General features: G+C 49.3%; 1 protein-coding gene across 3 annotated transcripts; it reads right to left on the bottom strand.

Annotated features, from left to right (window-relative positions):
* Nucleotides 1–1753: 1753 nt before the first annotated feature.
* On the bottom strand, nucleotides 1754–20861 carry LOC135554817 (activating transcription factor 7-interacting protein 1-like). Of its 3 annotated transcripts, XM_064987264.1 has the most exons (11): nucleotides 20723–20861; nucleotides 20027–20131; nucleotides 19722–19793; nucleotides 17269–17347; nucleotides 14804–14935; nucleotides 11968–12054; nucleotides 10534–10610; nucleotides 9269–9344; nucleotides 8364–8513; nucleotides 7254–7594; nucleotides 1754–3722 (listed from the first exon to the last, which is right to left on the bottom strand). In XM_064987264.1, exons 2-11 carry the CDS (start codon nucleotides 20083–20085, stop codon nucleotides 3521–3523), a joined length of 1275 nt encoding a protein of 424 aa, XP_064843336.1. In that variant the 5' UTR covers nucleotides 20086–20131; nucleotides 20723–20861; the 3' UTR covers nucleotides 1754–3520. The 3 variants fall into 3 exon arrangements, with proteins under 3 accessions (XP_064843336.1, XP_064843337.1, XP_064843338.1); XM_064987265.1 differs by lacking the exon at nucleotides 19722–19793; XM_064987266.1 differs by lacking the exons at nucleotides 19722–19793; nucleotides 20027–20131.
* Between the last annotated feature and the right edge of the window lie 3487 nt (nucleotides 20862–24348).

Genomic DNA, 24348 nt, shown 5'->3' with positions numbered 1-24348 from the left:
AACTACACAGTCCTGGAGAGAGTCTCTAATCAAAGGGTCTGGTAACTACACAGTCCTGGAGAGTCTCTAATCAAAGGGTCTGGTAACTACACAGTCCTGGAGAGTCTCTAATCAAAGGGTCTGGTAACTACACAGTCCTGGAGAGTCTCTAATCAAAGGGTCTGGTAACTACACAGTCCTGGAGAGTCTCTAATCAAAGGGTCTGGTAACTACACAGTCCTGGAGAGAGATGGTCTCTAATCAAAGGGTCTGGTAACTACACAGTCCTGGAGAGTCTCTAATCAAAGGGTCTGGTAACTACACAGTCCTGGAGAGAGATGGTCTCTATTCAAAGGGTTTGGTAACTACACAGTCCTGGAGTCTCTATTCAAAGGGTCTGGTAACTACACAGTCCTGGAGAGTCTCTATTCAAAGGGTCTGGTAACTACACAGTCCTGGAGAGTCTCTAATCAAAGGGTCTGGTAACTACACAGTCCTGGAGAGTCTCTAATCAAAGGGTCTGGTAACTACACAGTCCTGGAGAGTCTCTATTCAAAGGGTCTGGTAACTACACAGTCCTGGAGAGTCTCTAATCAAAGGGTCTGGTAACTACACAGTCCTGGAGAGTCTCTAATCAAAGGGTCTGGTAACTACACAGTCCTGGAGAGTCTCTAATCAAAGGGTCTGGTAACTACACAGTCCTGGAGAGTCTCTATTCAAAGGGTCTGGTAACTACACAGTCCTGGAGAGTCTCTAATCAAAGGGTCTGGTAACTACACAGTCCTGGAGAGTCTCTAATCAAAGGGTCTGGTAACTACACAGTCCTGGAGAGTCTCTATTCAAAGGGTCTGGTAACTACACAGTCCTGGAGAGAGATGGTCTCTAATCAAAGGGTCTGGTAACTACACAGTCCTGGAGAGTCTCTAATCAAAGGGTCTGGTAACTACACAGTCCTGGAGAGAGATGGTCTCTAATCAAAGGGTCTGGTAACTACACAGTCCTGGAGAGTCTCTAATCAAAGGGTCTGGTAACTACACAGTCCTGGAGAGTCTCTAATCAAAGGGTCTGGTAACTACACAGTCCTGGAGGGTCTCTAATCAAAGGGTCTGGTAACTAACACAGTCCTGGAGAGTCTCTAATCAAAGGGTCTGGTAACTACACAGTCCTGGAGAGTCTCTATTCAAAGGGTCTGGTAACTACACAGTCCTGGAGTCTCTATTCAAAGGGTCTGGTAACTACACAGTCCTGGAGAGTCTCTAATCAAAGGGTCTGGTAACTACACAGTCCTGGAGAGTCTCTAATCAAAGGGTCTGGTAACTACACAGTCCTGGAGAGTCTCTATTCAAAGGGTCTGGTAACTACACAGTCCTGGAGAGTCTCTATTCAAAGGGTCTGGTAACTAACACAGTCCTGGAGGGTCTCTAATCAAAGGGTCTGGTAACTACACAGTCCTGGAGGGTCTCTAATCAAAGGGTCTGGTAACTACACAGTCCTGGAGAGTCTCTAATCAAAGGGTCTGGTAACTACACAGTCCTGGAGAGTCTCTAATCAAAGGGGTTGGTAACTACACAGTCCTGGAGAGTCTCTAATCAAAGGGTCTGGTAACTACACAGTCTTGGAGGAGATAGTGGGTATTTAGGCCATTGTATTTGAAAATCAGATGCGTTAGTGCTGGGTTGGGACAAAAGCCTGCACAGTCAGAGGCTCTGTAGACGTGGGCCATACAGACAAACCTTTCCATATCATCAAAGACACACACTTTACAAGGACAACGTTTGGAAACGTTGAGATATTTTATTATACAATGGTGGTTAAAATTTGAACAAGACAGTTATGAAATATCATCTGCTAACAGGAGTGACTGGTAGTCATGACCAACATCACTAACAGAGTTGACTCAACTAGGACAGATATACTAACATCACTAACAGAGTTGACTCAACTAGGACAGATATACTAACATCACTAACAGAGTTGACTCAACTAGGACAGATATACCAACATCACTAACAGAGTTGACTCAACTATGACAGATGTACTAACATAGTTGACTCAACTAGGACAGATGTACTAACAGAGTTGACTCAACTAGGACAGATGTACTAACAGAGTTGACTCAACGAGGACAGATATACTAACATCACTAACAGAGTTGACTCAACTATGACAGATGTACTAACATAGTTGACTCAACTAGGACAGATATACCAACATCACTAACAGAGTTGACTCAACTAGGACAGATATACTAACATCACTAACAGAGTTGACTCAACTAGGACAGATATACTAACAGAGTTGACTCAACTAGGACAGATATACTAACATCACTAACAGAGTTGACTCAACTAGGACAGATATACTAACATCACTAACAGAGTTGACTCAACTAGGACAGATATACTAACATCACTAACAGATTTGACTCAACTATGACAGATATACTAACATCACTAACAGAGTTGACTCAACTATGACAGATGTACTAACATAGTTGACTCAACTAGGACAGATGTACTAACAGAGTTGACTCAACGAGGACAGATATACTAACATCACTAACAGAGTTGACTCAACTAGGACAGACATACCAACATCACTAACAGAGTTGACTCAACTAGGACAGATATACTAACATCACTAACAGAGTTGACTCAACTATGACAGATGTACTAACAGAGTTGACTCAACTAGGCCAGATATACCAACAGAGTTGACTCAACTAGGCCAGATATACCAACAGAGTTGACTCAACTAGGCCAGATATACCAACAGAGTTGACTCAACTAGGCCAGATATACTAACAGAGTTGACTCAACTAGGCCAGATATACTAACAGAGTTGACTCAACTAGGACAGATATACTAACATCACTAACCGAGTTGACTCAACAAGGACAGATATACCAACATCACTAACAGAGTTGACTCAACTAGGACAGATATACTAACATCACTAACAGAGTTGACTCAACTATGACAGATATACTAACAGAGTTGACTCAACGAGGACAGATATACTAACAGAGTTGACTCAACTAGGCCAGATATACTAACAGTTGACTCAACTAGGCCAGATATACTAACAGAGTTGACTCAACTAGGACAGATATACCAACATCACTAACAGAGTTGACTCAACTAGGACAGATACACCAACATCACTAACAGAAGTGAAGTCTCTATGTCGTCCACTATGTCTACGTTCAGGTTAGTTCCTCACTAAATAGTGACCTTAAATTCATCAAATCAAGTACAAGGGTGGAGTGAACCCCCCCCCCCCCCCCCCCCCCTGTGGGTTGAGTTGGGACGTGCGTCGCTGAGTATCTTTCATCGGATCGGTAATGCTATTGAAAACACACAACAACAAAATCATTTTTATTCCCTCCTCCTGTTCCTCTTTAGATGGTCGCACAGAAAATTCCCGGAGTTTAGCAGGTCATTAGATCTCAGTGACCTTTCAACTCTCACCTCTGGAGGGAGGGAGGGAGGGAGGAGAAAGTGGCCTTCAATCTAGACGACCAGAACTCCCCGCCATGTCTCTATGCCAGGAGGACAGTCTGTACGTCGCTGTACGGTCCGTAGCGACCATACCGGTCCTTGCCCACCACGATGACGTAAGTGGTACCCGATTGGTACTTGGTTACCGTGACAGCCATGGGCAGGGCCAGGGCCTTGACCACACCCACATTCCTCCAGGACGGGGAGACGCTGCTGCTATGACTCTCCTGAGCGATGTAGATACTGGAGGGAGAAGACAGAGGGAGGAGGATGAGGGAGGGAGAGGGAGGGGGAAGAGAGGGAGGGGGAAGAGGGGGAGGGGGAAGAGGGGGAGAGGGAAGAGAGGGAGAGGGAAGAGAGGGGAGAGGGAAGAGAGGGAGGAGAGGGAAGAGAGAGAGAGAGAGAGGGAAGAGAGAGGGAAGGGAGAGGGAAGGGAGAGAGGGAGGGGAGAGGGAAGAGAGAGAGGGAGGGGGAAGAGAGAGGGAGGGGGAGGGAGGGAAGAGAGGGAGGGGGGGAGGGAAGAGAGGGGAGGGGGGAGGGAGGGAAGAGAGGGAGGGGGAGGGAGGGAAGAGAGGGAGGGGAAGGGAGGGAAGAGAGGGAGGGGAAGGGAGGGAAGAGAGGGAGGGAAGAGAGGGAGGGGGGAGAAGGAGGGGGAGAGGGAGGGGGAGAGGGAAGAGCGGGAATTGATCAGTTGATTTGAAAGTTTGACAAATTGCACACATCCCATTCACTTTCATTGACGGCTAGAGCCGGGTCGCTCCGTGTGTCTGTAACTAGAGCCGGGTCGCTCCGTGTGTCTGTAACTAGAGCCGGGTCGCTCCGTGTGTCTGTAACTAGAGCCGGGTCGCTCCGTGTGTCTGTAACTAGAGCCGGGCCGCTCCGTGTGTCTATAACTAGAGCCGGGTCGCTCCGTGTTTTTTAACTAGAGAGCCGGGTCGCTCCGTGTGTCTGTAACTAGAGCCGGGTCGCTCCGTGTGTCTATAACTAGAGCCGGGTCGCTCCGTGTTTTTTAACTAGAGCCGGGTCGCTCCGTGTGTCTGTAACTAGAGCCGGGTCGCTCCGTGTGTCTGTAACTAGAGCCGGGCCGCTCCGTGTGTCTGTAACTAGAGCCGGGTCGCTCCGTGTGTCTGTAACTAGAGCCGGGTCGCTCCGTGTGTCTGTAACTAGAGCCGGGTCGCTCCGTGTGTCTGTACCTGAAACTAGAGCCGGGTCGCTCCGTGTGTCTGTAACTAGAGCCGGGTCGGTGTCTGTAACTAGAGCCGGGTCGCTCCGTGTGTCTGTAACTAGAGCCGGGTCGCTCCGTGTGTCTGTACCTGTAACTAGAGCCGGGTCGCTCCGTGTGTCTGTAACTAGAGCCGGGTCGCTCCGTGTGTCTGTAACTAGAGCCGGGTCGCTCCGTGTGTCTGTAACTAGAGCCGGGTCGCTCCGTGTGTCTGTAACTAGAGCCGGGTCGCTCCGTGTGTCTGTAACTAGAGCCGGGTCGCTCCTTGTGTCTGTACCTGTAACTAGAGCCGGGTCGCTCCGTGTGTCTATAACTAGAGCCGGGTCGCTCCGTGTGTCTGTAACTAGAGCCGGGTCGCTCCGTGTGTCTGTACCTGTAACTAGAGCCGGGTCGCTCCGTGTATCTGTACCTGTAACTAGAGCCGGGTCGCTCCGTGTGTCTGTACCTGTAACTAGAGCCGGGTCGCTCCGTGTGTCTATAACTAGAGCCGGGTCGCTCCGTGTGTCTATAACTAGAGCCGGGTCGCTCCGTGTGTCTATAACTAGAGCCGGGTCGCTCCGTGTTTTTTAACTAGAGCCGGGTCGCTCCGTGTTTTTTAACTAGAGCCGGGTCGCTCCGTGTGTCTGTAACTAGAGCCGGGTCGCTCCGTGTACCTGTAACTAGAGCCGGGTCGCTCCGTGTGTCTGTAACTAGAGCCGGGTCGCTCCTTGTGTCTGTAACTAGAGCCAGGTCGCTCCGTGTGTCTGTAACTAGAGCCGGGCCGCTCCGTGTGTCTGTAACTAGAGCCGGGTCGCTCCTTGTGTCTGTAACTAGAGCCGGGTCGCTCCGTGTGTCTGTAACTAGAGCCGGGTCGCTCCTTGTGTCTGTAACTAGAGCCGGGTCGCTCCGTGTGTCTGTAACTAGAGCCGGGTCGCTCCGTGTCTGTACCTGTAACTAGAGCCGGGTCGCTCCGTGTGTCTATAACTAGAGCCGGGTCGCTCCGTGTTTTTTAACTAGAGTCGGGTCGCTCCGTGTGTCTGTAACTAGAGCCGGGTCGCTCCGTGTACCTGTAACTAGAGCCGGGTCGCTCCGTGTGTCTGTAACTAGAGCCGGGTCGCTCCTTGTGTCTGTAACTAGAGCCGGGTCGCTCCGTGTGTCTGTAACTAGAGCCGGGTCGCTCCGTGTCTGTACCTGTAACTAGAGCCGGGTCGCTCCGTGTGTCTGTAACTAGAGCCGGGTCGCTCCGTGTCTGTACCTGTAACTAGAGCCGGGTCGCTCCGTGTGTCTGTAACTAGAGCCGGGTCGCTCCTTGTGTCTGTAACTAGAGCCGGGTCGCTCCGTGTGTCTGTAACTAGAGCCGGGTCGCTCCGTGTGTCTGTACCTGTAACTAGAGCCGGGTCGCTCCGTGTGTCTGTACCTGTAACTAGAGCCGGGTCGCTCCGTGTGTCTATAACTAGAGCCGGGTCGCTCCGTGTGTCTGTACCTGTAACTAGAGCCGGGTCGCTCCGTGTGTCTGTAACTAGAGCCGCGTCGCTCCGTGTGTCTGTAACTAGAGCCGGGTCGCTCCGTGTGTCTGTACCTGTAACTAGAGCCGGGTCGCTCCGTGTACCTGTAACTAGAGCCGGGTCGCTCCGTGTACCTGTAACTAGAGCCGGGTCGCTCCGTGTACCTGTAACTAGAGCCGGGTCGCTCCGTGTACCTGTAACTAGAGCCGGGTCGCTCCGTGTGTCTGTAACTAGAGCCGGGTCGCTCCGTGTGTCTGTACCTGTAACTAGAGCCGGGTCGCTCCGTGTGTCTGTAACTAGAGCCGGGTCGCTCCGTGTCTGTACCTGTAACTAGAGCCGGGTCGCTCCGTGTGTCTGTAACTAGAGCCGGGTCGCTCCTTGTGTCTGTAACTAGAGCCGGGTCGCTCCGTGTGTCTGTAACTAGAGCCGGGTCGCTCCGTGTGTCTGTACCTGTAACTAGAGCCGGGTCGCTCCGTGTGTCTATAACTAGAGCCGGGTCGCTCCGTGTGTCTATAACTAGAGCCGGGTCGCTCCGTGTGTCTGTACCTGTAACTAGAGCCGGGTCGCTCCGTGTGTCTGTAACTAGAGCCGGGTCGCTCCGTGTGTCTATAACTAGAGCCGGGTCGCTCCGTGTGTCTATAACTAGAGCCGGGTCGCTCCGTGTGTCTGTACCTGTAACTAGAGCAGGGTCGCTCCGTGTGTCTGTAACTAGAGCAGGGTCGCTCCGTGTGTCTGTAACTAGAGCCGGGTCGCTCCGTGTGTCTGTAACTAGAGCCGGGTCGCTCCGTGTGTCTGTAACTAGAGCCGGGTCGCTCCGTGTGTCTGTAACTAGAGCCGGGTAGCTCCGTGTGTCTGTAACTAGAGCCGGGTCGCTCCGTGTGTCTGTAACTAGAGCCGGGTCGCTCCGTGTGTCTGTAACTAGAGCCGGGTCGCTCCGTGTGTCTGTAACTAGAGCCGGGTCGCTCCGTGTGTCTGTAACTAGAGCCGGGTCGCTCCGTGTGTCTGTAACTAGAGCCGGGTCGCTCCGTGTGTCTGTAACTAGAGCCGGGTCGCTCCGTGTGTCTGTACCTGTAACTGTCCATGTCGGGCGCCGCGGGGTCTTCCTCAGTGACCCTCCAGTGGATGACCAGACACGGGGCAGGGTTTCGGATACGGGCCAGGTGTACCAGCGGCTTCTGGGGGATGGAGTAGGAGGCCGCCTCGAGAGGGAGGGAGGAAGGGAAAGGGGTCGGGGGGAGAGGAGGGAGATGGGACAGCAGCTCACTCTGCGACGGAGGAACACGAAGAGCGACTGGAGGACACGGGGACTCCTCGGTCTTAACGGTGTTCTCCATCTTCACCGTGCCCTCCATTTTAACTGGCGATGTGGTTGGCGGTCTGGTCACCGGTACGACAGACGCCTCGACCTTCTACACACACCACGGAAGGGAGAGGTTACATGGTTCGATACCGAGAGAGAAAGACAAGAAAATAACTCCTTTCAGAAGAATTATTATTAGAATGTTATGGATAATAACTAATAACTACTAATAACTACAAACTACTAATAACTACAAACTACTAATAACTACTAATAACTACTAATAACTACAAACCACTAATAACTACAAACTACTAATAACTACTAACAACCACTAATAACTACTAATAACTACAAACTACTACTAACAACTACAAACAACTACAAACTACTACTAATAACTACTAACAACAAACAATAACTACTAACAACTACAAACTACTAATAACTCCTTTATAATGCAGTGGTCAGAGTGTAGCAGAAACCTACCAGTACTTGAGGAGAGAGGAAGAGGAGAACGGGAGGTAGACGAGAGGTAGGAGGACGAGGAGAATGGGGGGAAGAGGAGGAGAGGTAGGAGGAAGAGGAGGGGAGGTAGGAGGAAGAGGTCAGAGTGTAGCAGAAACCTACCAGTACTTGAGAGAGAATGGGAGGAAGAGGAGAACGAGGAGGAGTGGTAGGAGGAAGAGGAGGAGAGGTAGGAGGAAGAGGAGGGGAGGTAGGAGGAAGAGGTCAGAGTGTAGCAGAAACCTACCAGTACTTGAGAGAGAATGGGAGGAAGAGGAGAACGAGGAGGAGTGGTAGGAGGAAGAGGAGGAGTGGTCGGAGGAAGAGGAGGGGAGGTAGGAGGAAGAGGTCAGAGTGTAGCAGAAACCTACCAGTACTTGAGGAGAGAGAATGGGAGGAAGAGGAGAACGAGGAGGAGTGGTAGGAGGAAGAGGAGGAGTGGTCGGAGGAAGAGGGATGTTGTGTTTCTTTCCATTCCTCTCTTTTTCTCTCTTCCTGTCTGGGGCTTTTGTATTGGACATCTAGAGAGACAAACAACCAATCACAGACAAGCTGTTAGTATCAGAACCTATCAGAGTCTCAGAAGTATCAGAGTCAGTAGCGGTGTATGAGATGGGTGTGTGTGTGTAGGTGTGTGTGTGTAGGTGTGTGTGTAGGTGTATGAGATGGGTGTGTGTGTGTAGGTGTGTGTGTGTGTAGGTGTGTAGGTGTGTAGGTGTGTAGGTGTGTAGGTGTGTAGGTGTGTGTGTAGGTGTGTGTGTGTAGGTGTGTGTGTAGGTGTGTGTGTGTGTGTGTGTGTGTGTGTGTAGGTGTGTGTGTGTAGGTGTGTGTGTGTGTGTGTGTAGGTGTGTGTGTGTGTGTGTGTGTAGGTGTGTGTGTGTGTGTAGGTGTGTGTGTAGGTGTGTAGTGTGTGTAGGGGTGTAGTGTGTGTAGGGGTGTAGTGTGTGTAGGGGTGTAGTGTGTGTGTGTGTGTGTGTGTGTGTGTGTGTGTAGGTGTGTGTGTGTGTAGGTGTGTGTGTGTGTAGGTGTGTGTGTGTGTGTGTAGTGTGTAGGTGTGTGTGTGTGTGTGTGTAGGTGTGTGTGTGTAGGTGTGTGTGTGTAGGTGTGTGTGTGTGTAGGTGTGTGTGTGTGTGTGTAGGTGTGTGTGTGTGTAGGTGTAGGTGTGTGTGTGTGTGTGTAGGTGTGTGTGTGTGTAGGTGTGTGTAGGTGTGTAGTGTGTAGGTGTGTGTGTGTAGTGTGTAGGTGTGTGTGTGTAGGTGTGTAGTGTGTACGTTACCATTTTCTGCCAGAAACCATCTACAACCTTCCTCTTCCTCTGCTTCTCAGCTGAGTCGTCCTCATCAGAATCTGACCTGAACATAGATATATAGATAGATAGATATAGATAGATATAGATGTGTGTATATATATATATATATCTATATATATTATTAAACACTGAACAAAAACATTACAAAACACAACATGTAAAGGTCTGGTCCCATGTTTCATGGATGCACAAACAAATTCTCCCCCCAAAAATCTTTGGAGGCGGCTTATGGTAGAGTTATATTGAATGTACCCACGACCCTTTATATCTTAATCCACATTTTAGTAATGTTATTGCGTTATCATCAACGGCTCTAACAAGATGGCCACCGCAGTAAATACTGACTGGCTCCCGAACTTATAGACCCGTATACTACAAACACATAAAGTATGTCCTTAATATATATATACTATAAACACATACTGTATGTCCTCTGTATGTCCTGATATATATATTATATATATACACACTACAAACACATACTGTATGTCCTGATATATACTATAAATACACACTCTATGTCCTGATATATATATATTGAATATATGTAGATTCATAGATGGGAAACACCACTTCCTGTCAGAGCCAGGGGTGAAAAGGAAATGTCATTTCTTAGTGGTACAGGGCCTACTGTGTGTGTGAGACGTGTGCGTGTGGCTGTGTGCGTGTGTGCGTGTGTGCGTGTGTGCGTGTGTGTGTGTGTGTGTGACGTGTGTGTGTGTGTGTGTGTGTGTGTGTGTGTGTGTGTGTGTGTGTGTGTGTGTGTGTGTGTGTGTGTGTGTGTGTGTGTGTGTGTGTGTGTGTGTGTGTGTGACGTGTGTGTGTGTGTGTGTGTGTGTGTGTGTGTGTGTGTGTGTGTGACGCGTGTGTGTGTGTGTGACGCGTGTGTGTGTGTGTGACGACGTGTGTGTGTGTGTGTGTTGTGTGTGACACCGTGTGTGTGTGTGTGACGTGTGTGTGTGCGTGTGTGTGTGTCAGAGGGAGGAGAGGAGAGAGAGACAGAGAGAGAGAGAGAGAGCGTGTGTGTGTGTGTGACCGCGTGTGTGTGTGTGTGTGAGTGTGTGTGTGTGTGTGTGAGACAGTGTGTGTGTGTGTGTGACGCGTGTGTGTGTGTGTGTGACGCGTGTGTGTGTGTGTGTGTGTGTGCGTGTGTCTACAGTGTTGTCAGTGTGTGTGGTGTGTGAGTGAGTGAGAGACAGTGTGCGTGTGCGTGTGCGTGTGTGTGTGTCTACCTGCTGATGTCCACAGTACTCAGTCCTCTCTCAGCCTCAGTCTCAGTCAGGTCCACAAGACCAGAACCCAGCGTCCTCTGGAGAAACACACTCCATTATCTTTCACAGAGATGCATTACCACCATGGAACGTATAAACAACGTGTGTGTGACCACGACCGCGTGTCTCTACAGTGTTGTCAGAGGGAGGAGAGGAGAGAGAGACAGAGAGAGAGAGAGAGAGAAGAGAGGAGTGTGTGACCACGACCGCGTGTCTCTACAGTGTTGTCAGAGGGAGGAGAGGAGAGACAGAGAGAGAGAGAGAAGAGAGGAGTGTGTGTGACCACGACCGCGTGTCTCTACAGTGTTGTCAGAGGGAGGAGAGGAGAGAGAGACAGAGAGAGAAGAGAGGAGTGTGTGTGTGTGACCACGACCGCGTGTCTCTACAGTGTTGTCAGAGGGAGGAGAGGAGAGAGACAGAGAGAGAGAGAGAGAGAGAGAGAGAGAGACAGAGAGAGAGAGAGAAGAGAGGAGTGTGTGACCACGACCGCGTGTCTCTACAGTGTTGTCAGAGGGAGGAGAGGAGAGAGAGACAGAGAGAGAAGAGAGGAGTGTGTGACCACGACCGCGTGTCTCTACAGTGTTGTCAGAGGGAGGAGAGGAGAGAGAGAGAGACAGAGAGAGAGAGAGAGAGAGAAGAGAGGAGTGTGTGACCACGACCGCGTGTCTCTACAGTGTTGTCAGAGGGAGGAGAGGAGAGAGACAGACAGAGAGAGAGAGAGAGAGAAGAGAGGAGTGTGTGACCACGACCGCGTGTCTCTACAGTGTTGTCAGAGGGAGGAGAGGAGAGAGACAGACAGAGAGAGAGAGAGAGAGAGAGAGGAGTGTGTGTGACCACGACCGCGTGTCTCTACAGTGTTGTCAGAGGGAGGAGAGGAGAGAGAGAGACAGAGAGAGAAGAGAGGAGTGTGTGACCACGACCGCGTGTCTCTACAGTGTTGTCAGAGGGAGGAGAGGAGAGAGAGACAGAGAGAGAGAGAGAGAGAAGAGAGTGTGTGTGTGACCACGACCGCGTGTCTCTACAGTGTTGTCAGAGGGAGGAGAGGAGAGAGACAGACAGAGAGAGAGAGAGAGAGAAGAGAGGAGTGTGTGTGACCACGACCGCGTGTCTCTACAGTGTTGTCAGAGGGAGGAGAGGAGAGAGAGAGACAGAGAGAGAGAGAGAGAAGAGAGGAGTGTGTGACCACGACCGCGTGTCTCTACAGTGTTGTCAGAGGGAGAGAGAGAGAGAGACAGAGTCAGAGGGAGGAGAGGTAGAGACAGACAGAGAGAGAGAGAAGAGAGGGTGTGTGTGACCACGACCGCGTGTCTCTACAGTGTTGTCAGAGGGAGGAGGAGACAGAGAGAGAGAGGACAGAGAGAGAGACAGAGAAGAGAGGGGTGTGTGTGTGTCTACCTGATTGTGTTTAACTCCAGGAGCTCGTAGCATCCTGACGTAAGAGATGGCAGCATCCCCCCTCCTCTTCACCTTCTTAATGTGAGCCTGAGAAACACAGGGTTAGTCCCCCTCTAACTAGAGAAACACAGGGTTATTCCCCCTCTAACTAGAGAAACACAGGGTTAGTCCCCCTTAACTAGAGAAACACAGGGTTAGTCCCCCTCTATCTAGAGAAACACAGGGTTATTCCCCCTCTAACTAGAGAAACACAGGGTTATTCCCCCTCTAACTAGAGAAACACAGGGTTATTCCCCCTCTAACTAGAGAAACACAGGGTTATTCCCCCTCTAACTAGAGAAACACAAGGTTAGTCCCCCTCTAACTAGAGAAACACAGGGTTAGTCCCCCTCTAACTAGAGAAACACAGGGTTAGTCCCCCTCTAACTAGAGAAACACAGGGTTATTCCCCCTCTAACTAGAGAAACACAGGGTTATTCCCCCTCTAACTAGAGAAACACAGGGTTATTCCCCCTCTAACTAGAGAAACACAGGGTTATTCCCCCTCTAACTAGAGAAACACAGGGTTATTCCCCCTCTAACTAGAGAAACACAGGGTTAGTCCCCCTCTAACTAGAGAAACACAGGGTTATTCCCCCTCTAACTAGAGAAACACAGGGTTATTCCCCCTCTAACTAGAGAAACACAGGGTTATTCCCCCTCTAACTAGAGAAACACAGGGTTAGTCCCCCTCTAACTAGAGAAACACAGGGTTAGTCCCCCTTAACTAGAGAAACACAGGGTTAGTCCCCCTCTATCTAGAGAAACACAGGGTTATTCCCCCTCTAACTAGAGAAACACAGGGTTATTCCCCCTCTAACTAGAGAAACACAGGGTTATTCCCCCTCTAACTAGAGAAACACAGGGTTAGTCCCCCTCTAACTAGAGAAACACAGGGTTATTCCCCTCTAACTAGAGAAACACAGAGTTATTCCCCCTCTAACTAGAGAAACACAGAGTTATTCCCCCTCTAACTAGAGAAACACAGGGTTATTCCCCCTCTAACTAGAGAAACACAGGGTTATTCCCCCTCTAACTAGAGAAACACAGGGTTATTCCCCCTCTAACTAGAGAAACACAGGGTTATTCCCCTCTAACTAGAGAAACACAGGGTTATTCCCCTCTAACTAGAGAAACACAGGGTTAGTCCCCCTCTAACTAGAGAAACACAGGGTTATTCCCCCTCTAACTAGAGAAACACAGGGTTATTCCCCCTCTAACTAGAGAAACACAGGGTTAGTCCCCCTCTAACTAGAGAAACACAGGGTTAGTCCCCCTCTAACTAGAGAAACACAGGGTTAGTCCCCCTCTAACTAGAGAAACACAGGGTTATTCCCCTCTAACTAGAGAAACACAGAGTTATTCCCCCTCTAACTAGAGAAACACAGGGTTAGTCCCCCTCTAACTAGAGAAACACAGGGTTATTCCCCCTCTAACTAGAGAAACACAGGGTTATTCCCCCTCTAACTAGAGAAACACAGGGTTATTCCCCCTCCCTACCTCTAGTCTGGATCCCCCCCCTCCCTACCTCCAGTCTGGATTCCCCCCTCCTCCCTACCTCCAGTCTGGACCCCCCTCCTCCCTACCTCCAGTCTGGACCCCCCCCTCCCTACCTCCAGTCTGGATTCCCCCTCTAACTAGAGAACCCCCCCCCTCCTCCCTACCTCCAGTCTGGACCCCCCCCCCACCTCCAGTCTGGACTCCCCCCCTCTCTACCTCCAGTCTGACCCCCCCCCCCACCTCCAGTCTGGACTCCCCCCCTCTCTACCTCCAGTCTGGACTCCCCCTCCTCTCTACCTCCAGTCTGGACTCCCCCCTACCTCCAGTCTGGACCCCCCCCCCTCCTCCAGTCTGGACCCCCCCTCCCTCTCTACCTCCAGTCTGGACCCCCCTCCTCCCTACCTCCAGTCTGGACCCCCCTCCTCCTACCTCCAGTCTGGACCCCCCCCCCCCCACCTCCAGTCTGGACTCCCCCCTCTCTACCTCCAGTCTGACCCCCCCCCCCCACCTCCAGTCTGGACTCCCCCTCCTCTCTACCTCCAGTCTGGACTCCCCCTCCTCTCTACCTCCAGTCTGGACTCCCCTCCTCTCTACCTCCAGTCTGGACCCCCTCCCTCTACCTCCAGTCTGGACTCCCCCCCCTACCTCCAGTCTGGACCCCCCCCTACCTCCAGTCTGGACCCCCCCCCCTCCTCTCTACCTCCAGTCTGGACCCCCCCTCCTCCCTACCTCCAGTCTGGACTCCCCCTCCGCTCTACCTCCAGTCTGGACCCCCCACTCCTCCCTACCTCCAGTCTGGCTCCCCTCCGCTCTACCTCCAGTCTGGACTCCCCCTCCTCTCTACCTCCAGTCTGGACTCCCCCTCCTCTCTACCTCCAGTCTGGACCCCCCCCTACCTCCAGTCTGGACCCCCCCCTACCTCCAGTCTGGACCCCCCCCTCCCTCTACCTCCAGTCTGGACCCCCACTCCTCCCTACCTCCAGTCTGGACTCCCCCTCCGCTCTACCTCCAGTCTGGACTCCCCACTCCTCCCTACCTCCAGTCTGGACCCCCCCTCCTCTCTACCTCCAGTCTGGACCCCCTCCTCTCTACCTCCAGTCTGGACTCCCCTTCCTCTCTACCTCCAGTCTGGACCCCCCACTCCTCCCTACCTCCAGTCTGGACTCCCCCTCCGCTCTACCTCCAGTCTGGACTCCCCCTCCTCTCTACCTCCAGTCTGGACCCCCCACTCCTCCCTACCTCCAGTCTGGACCCCCCCTCCTCCCTACCTCCAGTCTGGACCCCCCCTCCTCCCTACCTCCAGTCTGCGTATGACCAGGTCGTATTTAGGTTCACATTCCAGTAGCTGAACTCTCTCTAGTAGCGACTCCATCTTGGATTCAGACTGTTTCATGGCACTATGCACTTCCTGCTGGAGCAGACCCTGGACCTGTGGAGAACACACACCTGGTTACTACACACACCTGGTTACTACACACACACCTGGTTACTGGGCACACCAGACCCTGGACCTGGGGATGAACACACACCACCTGGTTACTATACACACTCCTGGTTACTGGGCACCAGACCCTGGACCAGAACACACCAGACCAGACCCTGTACCAGAACACACCACACCAGACCCTGTACCAGAACACACCAGACCAGACCCTGTACCAGAACACACCAGACCAGACCCTGTACCAGAACACACCAGACCAGACCCTGTACCAGAACACACCAGACCAGACCCTGTACCAGAACACACCAGACCAGACCCTGTACCAGAACACACCAGACCAGACCCTGTACCAGAACACACCAGACCCTGTACCAGAACACACCAGACCCTGTACCAGAACACACCAGACCAGACCCTGTACCAGAACACACCAGACCCTGTACCAGAACACACCAGACCCTGTACCAGAACACACCAGACCAGACCCTGTAACAGAACACACCAGACCCTGTACCAGAACACACCAGACCAGACCCTGTACCACAACACACCAGAACCTGTACCAGAACACACCAGAACCTGTACCAGAACACACCAGACCCTGTACCAGAACACACCAGACCCTGTACCAGAACGCACCAGACCCTGTACCAGAACGCACCAGACCCTGTACCAGAACGCACCAGACCCTGTACCAGAACGCACCACACCAGACCCTGTACCAGAACGCACCACACCAGACCCTGTACCAGAACGCACCACACCAGACCCTGTACCAGAACACACCAGACCCTGTACCAGAACACACCAGACCAGACCCTGTACCAGAACACACCAGACCAGACCCTGTACCAGAACACACCAGACCAGACCCTGTACCAGAACACACCAGACCAGACCCTGTACCAGAACACACCAGACCAGACCAGACCAGACCTTGTACCAGAACACACCAGACCAGACCCTGTACCAGAACACACCAGACCAGACCCTGTACGAGAACACACCACACCAGACCCTGTACGAGAACACACCACACCAGACCCTGTACGAGAACACACCAGACCCGACCCTGTACCAGAACACACCAGACCAGACCCTGTACCACACCACACCAGACCCTGTACCAGAACGCACCAGACCCTGGACCAGAACGCACCAGACCCTGGACCAGAACGCACCAGACCCTGGACCAGAACGCACCAGACCCTGGACCAGAACGCACCAGATCCTGGACCAGAACGCACCGCACCAGACCCTGGACCAGAACGCACCACACCAGACCCTGTACCAGAACACACCAGACCCTGTACCAGAACACACCAGACCCTGGACCAGAACGCACCAGACCCTGGACCAGAACGCACCAGACCCTGGACCAGAACGCACCAGACCCTGGACCAGAACGCACCAGACCCTGGACCAGAACGCACCAGACCCTGGACCAGAACGCACCAGACCCTGTACCAGAACGCACCAGACCCTGGACCAGAACGCACCAGACCCTGGACCAGAACGCACCAGACCCTGGACCAAAACGCACCAGACCCTGGACCAGAACACACCACACCAGACCCTGTACCAGAACACACCAGACCCTGTACCAGAACACACCAGACCCTGTACCAGAACACACCAGACCCTGTACCAGAACACACCAGACCCTGTACCAGAACACACCAGACCCTGGACCAGAACGCACCAGACCCTGGACCAGAACGCACCAGACCCTGGACCAGAACGCACCAGACCCTGGACCAGAACACACCAGACCCTGGACCAGAACGCACCAGACCCTGGACCAGAACGCACCAGACCCTGGACCAGAACGCACCAGACCCTGGACCAGAACGCACCAGACCCTGGACCAGAACGCACCAGATCCTGGACCAGAACGCACCACACCAGACCCTGTACCAGAACACACCAGACCCTGTACCAGAACACACCAGACCAGACCCTGTACCAGAACACACCAGACCAGACCCTGTACCAGAACACACCAGACCAGACCCTGTACCAGAACACACCAGACCAGACCCTGTACCAGAACACACCAGACCAGACCCTGTACCAGAACACACCAGACCAGACCCTGTACCAGAACACACCAGACCAGACCCTGTACCAGAACACACCAGACCAGACCCTGTACCAGAACACACCAGACCCTGTACCAGAACACACCAGACCAGACCAGACCATGTACCAGCAGGACAACACAAGGCTGTGTTCAGCAGGACACAACGTACCAAAAACATTCCACAACAGAAAGCCAATTAAGAGTCATGCCAATTGAATATGACCAGACTGCTTACCTCAGACCTGGAGAACATCTTGATTGGCTGGTCAGAGTCAGGTGACCAGGCGTCATGCTCTCTGATCCTCTTCCTCATCCTGATAGGAATTACGACAGAATGGTTCATAAGACACTAAACCAACAGTTAGTTACAGAACTGGATGGTCAATTACTATATTTGAAATATGTAACTATATGGAAACATGGCCGTCTCATGGTAGGATGGGAACCCATATCTCCTGAATGAAAACATGGCCGTCTCATGGTAGGATGGGAACCCATATCTCCTGAATGAAAACATGGCCGTCTCATGGTAGGATGGGAACCAATATCTCCTGAATGAAAACATGGCCGTCTCATGGTAGGATGGGAACCCATATCTCCTGAATGAAAACATGGCCGTTTCATGGTAGGATGGTAGGATGGGAACCCATATCTCCTGAATGTAAATATGGCCGTTTCATGGTAGGATGGTAGGATGGGAACCCATATCTCCTGAATGAAAACATGGCCGTCTCATGGTAGGATGGGGGATGGGAACCCATATCTCCTGAATGAAAACATGTCTGTCTCATGGTAGGATGGGAACCCATATCTCCTGAATGAAAACATGGCCGTCTCATGGTAGGATGGGAACCCATATCTCCTGAATGAAAACATGGCCGTCTCATGGTAGGATGGGAACCCATATCTCCTGAATGAAAACATGGCAGTCTCATGGTAGGATGGTAGGATGGGAACCCATATCTCCTGAATGAAAACATGGCCGTCTCATGGTAGGATGGGAACCCATATCTCCTGAATGAAAACATGGCTGTCTCATGGTAGGATGGGGGATGGGAACCCATATCTCCTGAATGAAAACATGGCCGTCTCATGGTAGGATGGGAACCCATATCTCCTGAATGAAAACATGGCCGTCTCATGGTAGGATGGGAACCCATATCTCCTGAATGAAAACATGGCTGTCTCATGGTAGGATGGGAACCCATATCTCCTGAATGAAAACATGGCCGTCTCATGGTAGGATGGGGGATGGGAACCCATATCTCCTGTATGAAAACATGGCCGTCTCATGGTAGGATGGGAACCCATATCTCCTGAATGAAAACATGGCAGTCTCATGGTAGGATGGTAGGATGGGAACCCATATCTCCTGAATGAAAACATGGCTGTCTCATGGTAGGATGGGAACCCATATCTCCTGAATGAAAACATGGCCGTCTCATGGTAGGATGGGGGATGGGAACCCATATCTCCTGAATGAAAACATGGCCGTCTCTGAATGGTAGGTAGGATGGGGGATGGGAACCCATATCTCCTGAATGAAAACATGGCTGTCTCATGGTAGGATGGGAACCCATATCTCCTGAATGAAAACATGGCCGTCTCATGGTAGGATGGGAACCCATATCTCCTGAATGAAAACATGGCTGTCTCATGGTAGGATGGGGGATGGGAACCCATATCTCCTGAATGAAAACATGGCCATCTCATGGTAGGATGGGGGATGGGAACCCATATCTCCTGAATGAAAACATGACCATCTCATGGTAGGATGGGAACCCATATCTCCTGAATGAAAACATGGCCGTCTCATGGTAGGATGGGAACCCATATCTCCTGAATGAAAACATGGCTGTCTCATGGTAGGGTGGGAACCCATATCTCCTGAATGAAAACATGTCTGTCTCATGGTAGGATGGGGGATGGGAACCCATATCTCCTGAATGAAAACATGTCTGTCTCATGGTAGGATGGGGGATGGGAACCCATATCTCCTGAATGAAAACATGTCTGTCTCATGGTAGGATGGGAACCCATATCTCCTGAATGAAAACATGGCAGTCTCATGGTAGGATGGTAGGATGGGAACCCATATCTCCTGAATGAAAACATGGCCGTCTCATGGTAGGATGGGAACCCATATCTCCTGAATGAAAACATGGCCGTCTCATGGTAGGATGGGGGATGGGAACCCATATCTCCTGAATGAAAACATGGCTGTCTCATGGTAGGATGGGAACCCATATCTCCTGAATGAAAACATGGCCGTCTCATGGTAGGATGGGAACCCATATCTCCTGAATGAAAACATGGCCGTCTCATGGTAGGATGGGAACCCATATCTCCTGAATGAAAACATGGCCGTCTCACTTTCTGACCACTTCTCTCTCTCTCATATATATATATAGGGGTCAGAAACTGACTCAAATCAAATGAACAACCCCTACATGTTGTCCAAGGCCAACCACCAAAACAAGGCTTCAGAAAAGGCCTTCTGTGACATAGAAAACACAACTGTGAAGTGGCAACGTCATTAAGTACATATTTTCATGAATATTAACATTAAAAACGTTTAATATTATAAATGTTTAAAAATATATACAATTTCAAAATCATAGTGCATGTGCAGGCCAAGTCAAGTTCTTCCACACCGATCTCGAAAATGTTTTATTTTTTGGTATGTACCTGGCTTTGTGCACGGTGAGGGGCATTGTTTGGGGTTTGAGGCTGGGTTTCTGTACAGCACTTTGAAGACATCTGCTGATGTAAAAAAGGGGCTTTATAAATACATCTGATTGATTGTTACGCTGAAAACAGGACAGGGCCTTCCCCAAACTGGTGCCAAGTTGGAAGGACGGAATCATCAAGAATGTCATTGTATGATATTAAGATTTCTCCTTCAGTGGAACTAAAGGAGCCCGGACCATGAAAAACCAGCCCCAGACCATTATTCCTCCTCCACCAAACTTTACAGTTGGCACTATACAAACCCAGATGTGTCTGTCAGACGGCCAGATGGAGAAGCGTGATTTATTTCTCCGGAGGACATGTTTCCACTGCTCCAGAGTCCAACGGTGGCGAACAATAAGGCAACTCTGGCAAGACAGAGACATTTAAAAGAAACCCGAAACCTTCCCACGTTTTGAAAATGTTTATGTTCATAAACAAGATCTCCAGGGATGTTGTTGACATTTTTGCAGTTTCGTTTCTAGGGTCAAGGAACAACACTTTTTTTTTTTGAATGGGTGGCCCTTGGACTAATAACTATCAATTGTATTACCTAGTTGGCAAGCTAATAACATTTGCAAATTGGACTCGAACCAGTCACACTCGAAGTACCGTTACCTATCGCTCCACAAATACCGTGGCCCTTACCGTACACGGGGGATACAACTATTTTAAGATCTCAAGAGACATTTCACACCGGTGACACCAACACAATTCTGGTTTAAGATACAACAAATATGCACATTTGCACAAAAATCCACCCTCGGTCTACAGATCACTAACATTTCCTTGCAATCGGGATGAAGGAACAAACAAACAACTAACGTTGTAGGTAGCTAGATAACGTTAAATTCCTAAAGTTAATAAGCTAAGGCACTAAAACATTTCACCAATCGCTCCAACATTTCTAATGAATTAAGAGAAAAATAAATTCCAGATAAGAAAACGTGAAAACTAACCTGGTTTCGATCTTCTTCTTTTTTAAATGAAGCAGAAGATTAAGGTTTTCAATGTTTTATCTCTACAAACGGAATGGGGTTCCTTCTTAAGTAGCTCCGTTAGCATCTGCCGAACCGGAGGGAAAAAAGAGAGCACCGATTCCTGGGTTACCGGAAACTCAACTCCATCAGTAAATCTCGAAGAATATCGCGAGAACTCTTCAAACATCTGGCGTGACTTGGTTGTGGTTTGTGACCATTCATTCATTTCTCTGTGCTCGATGTAAAGTCAAATAGATTTATTTACATGACAAAATATAATCATTTGACAATATATTAACATTCCTAAACGATACACGTAGTAATAAACAGATTTGGAATATTTTTTGGGGTGATATTAGCCACATTACACTAGATTTTTTGTGGTCGAATATCTATGGGGATATACAATGGGGGAAAGCATGGAAAATGTCAAAACATCTTGTATCTGTAACCAGGTAAAGGAAGTTTCATTTAAAATGTTACGTGGAATTTGTCCTGTAAAACATGTTTTGGAAAGATTCAAGCAGAATATAATTGTGATAATTGAGAAGGTATCAAACCATTTGTCATTAGTTTGTTTTTTAATTTATAGGATGCTTTTTGGGGGGATTGAAGTACAAAACTTTGTTACGAAGAAAACAGGACAGGTTGTACAATTTTAATGGTTTTGATGTAATTATTTATTTCCCGAAATTATGACATTGAGGAAGATGTGGTATATTTAATTCAAATGCCAATTAAACTTGTGCCACAAGACATTGACTCTGTACCGTAATACCCTGTATATAGTCTCCACATTGACTCTGTACCGTAACACCCTGTATATAGCCTCCACATTGACTCTGTACCTATACACCCTGTATATAGCCTCCACATTGACTCTGTACCGGTACCCCCTGTATATAGCCTCCACATTGACTCTGTACCTATACACCCTGTATATAGTCTCCACATTGACTCTGTACCGGTACCCCCTGTATATAGCCTCCACATTGACTCTGTACCTATACACCCTGTATATAGTCTCCACATTGACTCTGTACCATAACACCCTGTATATAGCCTCCACATTAACTCTGTACCGTAACACCCTGTATATAGCCTCCACATTGACTCTGTACCGTAACACCCTGTATATAGCCTCCACATTGACCCTGTACTGGTACCCCCTGTATATAGCCTCCACATTGACTCTGTACCGTAACACCCTGTATATAGCCTCCACATTGACTTTGTACCGTAACACCCTGTATATAGCCTCCACATTGACTCTGTACCATAATACCCTGTATATAGCCTCCACATTGACTCTGTACCGTAATACCCTCTATATAGCCTCCACGTTGACTCTGTACCGTAACACCCTGTATATAGCCTCCACATTGACTCTGTACTGTAATACCCTGTATATAGCCTCCACATTGACTCTGTACCGTACTTCCCTGTATATAGCGTCCACATTGACTCTGTACTGTAATACCCTGTATATAGCCTCCACATTGACTCTGTACCGTACTTCCCTGTATATAGCGTCCACATTGACTCTGTACTGTAATACCCTGTATATAGCCTCCACATTGACTCTGTACTGTAATACCCTGTATATAGCCTCCACATTGACTCTGTACCGTAACACCCTGTATATAGCCTCCACATTGACTCTGTACCGTAACACCCTGTATATAGCCTCCACATTGACGCTGTACCGGTACACCCTGTATATAGTCTCCACATTGACTCTGTACTGGTACCCCCTGTATATAGCCTCCACATTGACTCTGTACTGGTACCCCCAGTATATAGCCTCCACATTGACTCTGTACTGGTACCCCCAGTATATAGCCTCCACATTGACTCTGTACCGGCACCCCCCTGTATATAGCCTCCACATTGGCTCTGTACTGGTACCCCCAGTATATAACCTCACAATTGTTATTTTACTGCTGCTCTTTAACTATATATGTTATTTCATTTTACTTATCTATTTTTTCGTTAAAACGTTTTTTTCTTAAAATTGGATTGTTGGTTAAGGGCTTGTAAGTAAGAATTTCACTGTGAGGTCTACTACACCTGTTGTATTCAGCATTTCACTGTAAGGTCTATTACACCTGTTGTATTCAGCATTTCACTGTAAGGTCTACTACACCTGTTGTATTCAGCATTTCACTGTAAGGTCTACTACACCTGTTGTATTCAGCATTTCACTGTAAGGTCTACTACACCTGTTGTATTCAGCATTTCACTGTGAGGTCTATTACACCTGTTGTATTCAGCATTTCACTGTAAGGTCTATTACACCTGTTGTATTCAGCATTTCACTGTAAGGTCTACTACACCTGTTGTATTCAGCATTTCACTGTAAGGTCTACTACACCTGTTGTATTCAGCATTTCACTGTGAGGTCTACTACACCTGTTGTATTCAGCATTTCACTGTGAGGTCTACTACACCTGTTGTATTCAGCATCTCACTGTGAGGTCTACTACACCTGTTGTATTCAGCATTTCACTGTAAGGTTTACTACACCTGTTGTATTCAGCATCTCACTGTGAGGTCTACTACACCTGTTGTATTCAGCATTTCACTGTAAGGTCTACTACACCTGTTGTATTCAGCATTTCACTGTGAGGTCTACTACACCTGTTGTATTCAGCATCTCACTGTTAGGTCTACTACACCTGTTGTATTCAGTATTTCACTGTAAGGTCTACTACACCTGTTGTATTCAGCATTTCACTGTAAGGTCTACTACACCTGTTGTATTCAGCATTTCACTGTAAGGTCTACTACACCTGTTGTATTCAGCATCTCACTGTGAGGTCTACTACACCTGTTGTATTCAGCATTTCACTGTGAGGTCTACTACACCTGTTGTATTCAGCATTTCACTGTGAGGTCTACTACACCTGTTGTATTCAGCATGTGACAAATAAATTATGATTAGATAATAATACTAGGTACATTTCATATTCACAAATGAAATTGGTCTATTTCAAAACCTAACCTTTTTCCACGTTATAAAATTAATATAAACAATATGGCACAACTTAAACTAAAATGAAAAACCAAAAGGAAATTCAAACTTGTTGTAGTATTAATTAATATAATTTGTTTGTTGATACCGCTAACACACAGGGTCAGTCTCTGGCATCAGGAAACAAGTGGGACTAGATGATCCTGCTAAAGGGGTCGTTTGAGGGGGTAAGGCTGAAACACCCGACTCTGGACCAAAGGGGTCGTTTGAGGGGGTAAGGGTGAAGCACCCTACTCTATACCAAAGGGGTCGTTTGAGGGGGTAAGGGTGAAGAGACCGACTCTAGACCAAAGGGGTCGTTTGAGGGCGTAAGGCTGAAGCACCTACTCTAGACCAAAGTCGTTTGGGTAAAGTACACGGGTTGGAGGTCAGCATCTGACAACTCGAAAGTATGATTACTGATGATCCTGCTAAAGGGGTCGTTTGAGGGGTAAGGCTGAAGCACCCTACTCTAGATCAAAGGGGTAACGTTTGAGGGGGTAAGGCTGATGAGACCGACTATAGACCAAAGGGCTCGTTTGAGGGGGTAAGGTTGAAACACCCTACTCTAGACCAAAGGGGTCGTTTGAGG

The sequence above is a fragment of the Oncorhynchus masou genome, chromosome 14 (genome assembly GCF_036934945.1).
Source record: "Oncorhynchus masou masou isolate Uvic2021 chromosome 14, UVic_Omas_1.1, whole genome shotgun sequence".
Classification (NCBI taxonomy): Eukaryota; Metazoa; Chordata; class Actinopteri; order Salmoniformes; family Salmonidae; genus Oncorhynchus; species Oncorhynchus masou.
The sequence above is the reverse complement of the archived record's forward strand: the minus strand, read 5'-3'. Positions and strand labels throughout refer to the sequence as shown.

Coding starts and splice junctions, on each gene's coding strand:
- LOC135554817 (XM_064987264.1), bottom strand. CDS start 20,085: ATGTCCTCCGGAGAAATAAATCACGCTTCTCCATCTGGCCGTCTGACA. Junction 19,794..20,026: donor CGTCTGACAGACACATCTGG/GTTTGTATAGTG, acceptor TTACATCAGCAG/ATGTCTTCAAAGTGCTGTAC. Junction 3,723..7,253: donor CCCGACATGGACAGTTACAG/GTACAGACACAC, acceptor TTCTCCCTCCAG/TATCTACATCGCTCAGGAGA.